Source organism: Lygodium microphyllum, chromosome 9, assembly GCF_053477565.2.
Source record: "Lygodium microphyllum isolate KBCC chromosome 9, Lygodium_microphyllum_v1.1.10, whole genome shotgun sequence".
Classification (NCBI taxonomy): Eukaryota; Viridiplantae; Streptophyta; class Polypodiopsida; order Schizaeales; family Lygodiaceae; genus Lygodium; species Lygodium microphyllum.
This window is the reverse complement of record NC_141143.1, coordinates 97686941-97695911: the sequence shown is the minus strand read 5'-3', so window position 1 is coordinate 97695911 and position 8971 is coordinate 97686941. Positions and strand designations below refer to the sequence as shown.

The following is an 8971-nucleotide window of genomic DNA, read 5'->3' as shown; positions in this document are numbered from 1 at the left end:
TTCAACTTGCCTACTAGTTGCCCATTAGATTCCCCTATCACACAATCCACGTGAAGAAAAGAAAAATTATATTCCCCTATATCACAGTCAACTTGAAAATTTTCTTTCTGATTTGATTTAAATATATGTACTACTCCACCGTATGTGGAAAAGGAAGGGGGACTCCGCAGGCCCACGATGGACGTGGAGCAGTTGCCAATCAGTTGTAAGTTCGCGATGCAACTTGCAAGGCAGGTATATCATCATCATCATCGTAATTATTCGTAGTATAATGATGATGCTATATAATAATTTTCTCCGTACGTATGGCAGACACGACGACCATGCACGATGATCGCATAACGCGTGGACCCAAGCGGTATATCAAGTCAACCAGGCTGGTGCCCGGTCAAGCTTGACTGCAGAAGAGATGAATCCCAGACAAGATATGGGGTCTCCTTCTCCTTGCTGGTGCTCATCTGAACTTCTGAAGTACCAGGAGGCAACGATCAGGTGCCAGCAAGCAATCGAGTACAGCAGGCCTTCCAAAGCCCCTCTGCTATCATGGCCGACGACGGCTGTAGCCGCTCTCTTCCTGCCACCATCGTTGCCGCATTCTCGTCCCTCGCTCTCTTCATCGGCGCCAACTGGGGCTTCGCCGCCTACGTCGACGTGTCGCTCATCCCGCGAGTCACGCTCCATGCCGTTTTCTGCATGATGCCATGGCTACCCATGGACAAGAGCCTGATGCTGGTGCTCGAGGCGTGGAAGATGAAGCGGATCCTGAAGAAGGAGCGCAAGGAGCAGAAGCGCGTGCAGGGGGGGGCGTCGTCAGCCACGCCATGGAACTCGCGGGCGATCGCTATCATGACGACGTGCCCGGTGTACATCCAGATGCCGCCGAGGTTCAACCGGGTGACGGACACCGGGGAGATCATAGACGTCAAGAGGCTGGAGGACATGTGCCCGCTGGAGCTGTTTCCGCACTTGACGGCGGACGAGTGGAAGACGGTGATGTACCAGACGCCGGGCGCTGGGGGCAGCAGCGGCGGCGGCGGAAGTGCGAAGGGTAGAGGGGCGGGGGCGGGGGCGGGAGCGGGAGCCAAGGCCGCTAGTAGTAATAATAAGAATCATATGATGATGAATGCGCATAATTTCAAGGACTCGCAGGCGGCCGGATGGACCATGCCGCTGGCAGCGCAATCGGCGGCGGCGGCGGCGAGGGAGGCGGATGGGTTGGTGGCGCAGCCGCCGCAGTTCCTGCGCCTGGACTTGCCCGGCAAGGAGGCACTGCTGAGCCTGGGACTGTCGCCCAAGTACGAGCAGCTCTCCTTCCTGCGCTCCAAGTCGGGCTTCGAGGCCCTCATTACCATGGCGCAGGCCGGCGGCTACATCCTGTCGCTGATGCAGCGTGTCGAGCAGCGGCTGGGCGTGAGCCCCCTGGAGGCCATCGCCGCCTTCAGCTCCATCGTCATGATCGTGCAGCTGGTCCTGCAGCACTTCGCCTGCGTGCACTACCGCCAGCCCCTCCTGCTGCACCTCAGCAAGGAGCAGCTGGAGCAGTGGCACTGCACCCCGAAGAAGCCCCTCTCTGTCTTCAAGGTCGAGGGATCGGGCGTCGGCACCGTCCGCGTCCTGGTGCACGCCGTCGCCTTCCTGGTCATGCTCGTCCCCACCGTCTACTACGGCAGCCACTTCCTGCTCTCTTCCACAAAATGCGTCCACTGCTCTCTGTCCGCCGTCGTCTTCCTGCTCTCCTTGGTCACTTCCCTCACCTTCTTCTACATCTCCAAACCCACCGTCAAATCCTTGCTGCTCTTCGTCAGCGTCACGTTGTATGTAGCCAGTCTGGTGCTTGCCGTCATCACCACCATCGAAAAGTGGGATAGATTCGAGGAACAAAGCAGTTCCGGATTTGATTGGATCTTACCGCATGTTTCGACCTGACAATACCATACTAGATAGATATTCAGGAATCAGGACCGTTCGAGATCACTAAAGAAAACCACTATTCCAAGTTCCACATTTTTATCCCATGTATATCTGACATTTTTTCTGTCTCGGGCGGATTTTAAGATCTCCTACATTCTGTGCTGAAGCTGAGCAACAGGTTTAGTCTCAGTTCTCAAAGTGTAAATCAAGGAAAATTCGAACACTGGTATCTTTGTACACACTAGCGTTCCTGGCGCGCTTCGCGCGCAAGGAACGCTATCCCGCTTCGCGGCAGCTAAGCTGCCGCGAAGCGGGGTGCGAGGGAAGTGAAGCTGCCGTGCTATCGCACGGCAGCTTCACATCCCTATCGCACAGTGGATAATGCTATCACAAAAACATCGCATGCTTTACTCTCCTCTATATCGCACGGCAGCTTCACATCCCTATCGCACAGTGGATAATGCTATCACAAAAACATCGCATGCTTTACTCTCCTCTATATCGCACGGCAGCTTCACTTCCCTATCGCACAGTGGATAATGCTATCACAAAAACATCGCATGCTTTACTCTCCTCTACTCACAACCCCTCTATCTCTCATCCCATTTACACCTCCCCCCTCTATCCACACTCACTCAATCACTCCTAAATCAATTGCATTCAATGGAGTCGAATGCACTATGTATGGAACATCTCTCTCTCTCTCTCTCTCTCTCTCTCTCTCTCTCTCTCTCTCTCTCTCATGTATAAAAGACCAAATATGCATTTGCATCAAGGAGTACATAGACTCATATATACATGCAATGACCATGCACCAAACTTATAGACTTGTATCTATACTTGCTCTGCAAAACTTATAGAAACAACTTGTATCCTTGGATGTTACAATGAGAAATAACATTCCTACGGTGAAACAAACCACAAATAAAAGATATATGAGCCACACCACAAATTTAAGTTTGTCCAAGCATTGCATGCAAACTCCCAGTATTAATAACCCACATAGGTGAAGCAAAGCCCGAAACCAAAGTTTCTTCTAGAGACTACACCAATAACCTTGCACCACAATTTCAAGTATCAACAAACCACAAAGTGTCACTCCATGATTGTGCCTATGCATCTACATCCAAATGTTACAAAAAAATTTACAGTTCCCATAGGGTCTAACCAAAACGAAGCTTTTCTTTCTTTGAGAAATAATTGGAAAATTTTCCACTCTCCAACATAGCATGGCCAGGCAAAGCAAGTCCGATCGCCACTCTTCGTCTTGTTGATGGTACAGGGACATAATAGTATTTCCGCTCTTCAATATAGTATGGCCAGGCGAAGCAAGTCCAATCACCACTCAACATTAAAACAACAACACCTGCTATGCGCAATAGCTAGAAGTAGTTCTTCATGATCATTCGACGTTACAATCAGAAATAACATTGCTACGCTGAAAGGAACCACAAAGTTTAAGCATATCCAAGCATCAAATACAGATAGGTGAAGTAAAGCCCAAAACCAAACCTTGCTTCAGAGCCGAAAACTTTGTACCATAAATCCAAGTATCTACACCTATAATAAGTAGATATAGATACATATCTACATCCAAACGCTACAAAGATGTTGAAACTTTTCATCGGGCCTAACCAAAATGAAGCTTTCTTTTCTTTGAGGAATCACTGGGGAAAATTCCATCCTCCAACACAGCATGCTCAGGAGAAGCAAGTCCCATTGCCACTCTTCGTCCCGGTGATGGTACAGGGGACATGATAGTCTTTCCTCTCTTTCTTGCACCTAAAATTTTAAAAGCTCACAACGTAAATATGAACATATCCAACAATATTGACAAAGATCACTTAATATTGGAATAACAATACCTGGCTTAACACTTGCAAACCCCTTGGCAGGCATTGTCACAGCTTGATGTAGCGTCACAAAACAACTGAGATCCTTAAATTCATACGCCGACCACCCCCTTGGTATTCTATCAGTGTGAGATCGCCGAAACCTCTTGTCTTGCTCAGCTTCACCCATATGCACTCGAAAGCATTGAGTATACCCACAATGCACCACCTCAATAAAGACTGGAAGTAAAATCTCTATGTTGACATCATCATACAAACGCTCAATGACCCTTGCAAGCGTTCTTCTTATAATATCATCCGTTGTCACTGCGCGCAAGTTACACTGCAGTTCCTTCTGATACTCAGAAGCTGGATAATAACCCCAGCTTGGAGTAGGCATCTGCAAAAGTCAAGCAAACACTTATATACAGTGCAGGGAATATATACTCAATTACGATCGAGTATATGCCAACCGAATACAGCTTTGAGGCTATCTCACCTACACACCAAGCAAGGACTACGAAGCCATCAAAATTCAATAGATACATCTCTAAAAAAATGCAAGCATATCTTCCACTCTCCAAAAAACTCATCTCCGTATGCATCTTTGCAAAAAAGCAATGCACCTCATTGCATCTTTTGAAGTACCTCCTTGTACACAATGTTCGTTGTGACATTCACAGTGCTTCCATCCTCATCTAATAACACCCTCACACCACATGAGGATTTCACCCTTGAAAATGCAACATACAGCTGTCCATGTGTAAATACTGGTGTCTTTAAGTAAAGACCAACAACAGACAATGTCTGGCCTTGCGACTTATTGATTGTCATAGCAAAGGCCAATCGAATAGGAAATTGCCTCCGCCTCATAGCAAACGGAAACTGCAAGGTGCCAGGAATAAAAGTGATCCTAGGAATAAAAACTCGCTCCCCTACATTTGTCCCTGTTATTATTTCAGCATCTATCACTTTTTTATTGAATGCCTTACACATCAACCGTGTACCATTACACAAACCTTTTGCTGGATTTAAGTTCCTAAGCAGAATAATAGGTGCATTCATCTTTAGCAACAATAGATGGGGAGGAAATCCACCTCCAAGATCCAATGTATTTAAATACTCTACAGAGTATAAAAATGAGCTATCACCTGTCTCTGCAATTGAATCCGCACTATAGTACTGTACAACTTCTCCTGGCATCGATTGTAATGCACAATGATTCAAAGAAGCCACCTCTGTATTCCGTGCTGCAAGTATAGCACGCTCACTAAAATATGCCCCAAAGTCTCTCACCACGGATACTTCACCGTACACACTATTAACCAAGGTTTCAATAGAGCACCCTTTCAATACCATGCTAGATGGAATATGTAACTTATCACAATTCTCCGTAATACCCACTCCATCCCCTATCCCTTGAATCCAACCAACAAATCCATTATCCATTACACCACCAACGGTTGACATTCTCATATTCCCAGACAACCTTAGCACCTTAACATACTGCCATAAATGAGAGCAACACAGTGCCGCATTAGCAATATCTTCACGAGAGCCCTTCATCACGACGGGCAAGATTTGCCTAAAATCACCCCCAAGCAAAGTAACCTTTCCACCAAATGGTTTATTACAGCCCATAATATCTCTTAAAGTTCTATCAACAGCTTCAAATGCAAACCTGTGCATCATGGGAGCCTCATCCCATAAAATAAGGCTCGATTGTCTGAGAAGTTGAGCAAGATCGCTCTGAACAGGAATATTACAGGTGGATCGATTACATAGATCCAATGGAATTTTAAATCTTGAGTGAGCAGTACGACCGCCCTGCAGAAGCAAAGCAGCAATGCCAGATGATGCCGTTGCCAATGCTATATGACCATCACTGCGCAACCTAGCAAGCAAACACTTGTAAAGAAACGTCTTTCCAGACCCACCGGGACCATCCAAAAAAAAAACATCCCCAAAGTTTCCACCAATGGCACCCATAACTGCATCATATGCAACCCTCTGTCCATCATTCAACATTGCCTCCATACAAACACAAACTCTACGTTGCTCCAGTATATCATATGCATATTCATCTTCTAAAAGAGGGTTAGCACACAACTGAGAATCTGTTCGATGAGGTTCTGGCAATCCATCAAAGTCAGACAATCTTCGCCCATGCTGTCGCAAAAGATCCTGAAGATGCAATAAAGCCCTCTTTGATGCCTCTTGTTGTAGAACTGCAGAAGATATATGCACATGCTCTAGCTGTAACTTATACAAAATATCCTCCACCATCGGTGACATAAACCTATCCCAGAGCTGACCAGGCTGTGCAGGCTCACAGAAGACCAAAATTGCAGCAAACAAAGCACGCAACTGGGCACCAACTTGTACAGATGCAGCCTCTTCCAAGCACACAACACACTCATCATCACCCTCTAACATGCCCTTTGCAATGCAGGCTTCCTTAAAGGTGTTGTACACCACGTTGCCAACAGTACGCAAATCATCAAAAGACATACATCCTCGAGACACTGTCAAGAGCATTCGCAAGTAATAACGCTCACCAGATGTGGGCGGCACAAAGTATATTCGACCACACGTATTTCCACGCTTTCTCTTCGTCCATACCTTTCGTTGTGCATTCCACACCCAATACATCGGGAAGTCTTGATACCGTATAGCTCTAGCCTCTGGATGAACACTATTGCACACAAACCATTCCGTAAGAGTAGTTTTCCTGATATCTTCATTCTGCATAACATGTGATATATTGTCTGTATCTTGAAACACCACATAATTCTCACCAGGCAAGTGCACCTGCAACCGCTGTATATCAGGCTTCTCATTGTGCAATGCATAGTCATATATTCGCCAACACGCTTCCGAAGCAGAAACATACCGTGCATCTAAATAACTCTCGATCTCATCTACTTCACGAAAGGTCGTACCATTTAATCCTGAGTTTCCAACAGAAAATTTAATCGTTGCACGATCATGTCCCTTGTATATATACTTATACAAATACTTGACAGCTGCCACCGTTGAGCATACCTCAACATTTATATGTGCATTGTATTTTTTACTCAAGTACGGATTGTATGGAACAATCCATCGATTATCAATAGTATTACCCTTTATTGTGACTGTCTTTCCATCATCTCGTCTTCTATAAACAGGATAGCCAGAGCTATCAACAGTTGTCACATTCACAAATCTCCGAGGGAATTTTTTAGTGCATCGACCATTGCGCATGCAAGGGCTCTTGGGATTCATTACACCGCAAGGACCATGGACATTGCATTTTGAGATAGTTTCAAACAAAGCTGAAAACTTTTCTCTATCAGGAAACTCAGCACAAACAAATCTATCATAATGGCATGCTTCAGAGGGTTTAAAAGCGTGCTCCAAAATTAGCAAAGTATGAGAATGTGGTAGCCCCCGCTTTTGAAACTCAATCACACTAACATAGCCTGCAACATTTCCAAACAGATTCCTTTTCAACAATGTATGCATCATATCAGCATGTTTTTTATGAAATACCCGAGCAGTCAAATCCGGACGATCATAAGCAGTCTGTCCAGGCAACAAAGCATTAGTTATCTCTAACCACTTTGGATTACATGTCATCGTTATAAACAGATCAGGTTTTCCCTTACTTCGCACTATAGCCATGGCATCCTGATACAACTGATACATGTGTCTTGGCCCACCAGTAAAAGAAGACGGCAAAACCACCCTTTTACCAACAGAGGCACCAATAATCCCCATCGGCCCATCATCCATCACTCCCACCATATCTGCTAAACCCTTATAAACTTCCGAGCGTAAAACTGATTGATTTTGACGACACCAAGCTAACCTACATTGCTCTATACTACAATAAGCATCAACAATAAATTGTTGCAACAATCGGCCACCCCGCAACATGCACACCTCAGTGTCCTCACGCACTTGTAGTCGAAATGCATAAAATTGCATCTGAGTAACACAGTCCTTATTAGATAATCCATGTATATTAATTGGAACATTAACACCACTATAAGGTACCTTTACATGCCAACCATCATCACCCATAGGAAAAAGAAGGACGTATAGCATTGGCATATATGCCCTATGCAAGTTTGAAATAGCAATACATCGTCCATCCCGACTATAAACATGTATGTCTCGACGATCAAGAGTATTCTCATTGCCTTGTCCTGGCATGATAGCCGCAACCTCAGTTGCCACTGGAACTGAGTATTGTCTATTAGCATGTTGAACCCCAAAAATAGTCATTCTCAAATCATGCAAGGGATTATTTTGCAATTGCATACCCACGGATCTAAAAGCTTGTGCATATGCATTGTGTTGATGCATCATAGACTGAAGCTCCCCAAGCAAGTTTGGCAATAAATTAGGCATAACATCCAACCGATTAGATAACTCATGCTCAGTATCATAAACATAAAGTTGTGCAAATCTTGGCCTTTCCTGTCGTTGCACATTAGGAATCAAAGAGCCTATACGATGATAAATAGAGCCATGCACTCTAAAGGTATAAGAATTTCCCACAACAGGCAAAAGCTCATCAACATTGGCACCAAGTGACACAAATGCAAGAGCACTATTATATGCTCGTATATTATTTTTAAATACTCTGCTTTGAGGATGCATACCATGCAACAAATCATGCAATAGTTGTGGTGGATATTGCAACTGTGGCAACATTACTTTTCCATTTCGACAACAATGTTTACCGAACAAAACTGACCCCTGCACTTGAGCCTCACATCTCCACAATTTAGCTGAACATCGCTCACACATCTCAGAAAGACTCCCCATGGAATGCACAATCGGGTCTTGAAATAGCAATATTGTAGTTGCAGGATGAATATCCATTGCAGGCAAAGCATGTAAAATGGAGCAAAAACCTCCATTTCGAGCACTAAAGGTCGGTACATTATTGACACGTGACTCATTAATCACAGCATTTCCTAAGTTCTGGTGATTTTCAACATCACAATTATAATCATTAGCAAATTGCTGCTCAATCAAGCTGTGAAGTCTCTCACGAATCAAGCTATCATGATTTAGAGCCCCTCCTTGCAAAACGTTCCGGCACTCAACTATAGTAGAACACATCTCTTTATACCCCCTCCGGTCATGTCCTGCCATTTGAGCCCTAAGCCTAGCAATTTGTCGTCGTCTATATCGTGTGGAGTTGAGTCTATGCCTATGAATACGCAACACAT

General features: G+C 45.1%; 1 protein-coding gene across 1 annotated transcript; it reads left to right on the top strand.

Annotated features, from left to right (window-relative positions):
• Positions 1-379: 379 nt before the first annotated feature.
• LOC148031335 (uncharacterized) lies at positions 380-2150 on the top strand. The gene has a single exon (XM_087684860.1). The coding sequence runs from the start codon at positions 544-546 to the stop codon at positions 1924-1926; it is 1383 nt and encodes a 460-aa protein (XP_087540986.1). The 5' UTR covers positions 380-543; the 3' UTR covers positions 1927-2150.
• The last annotated feature ends 6821 nt before the right edge of the window (positions 2151-8971 follow it).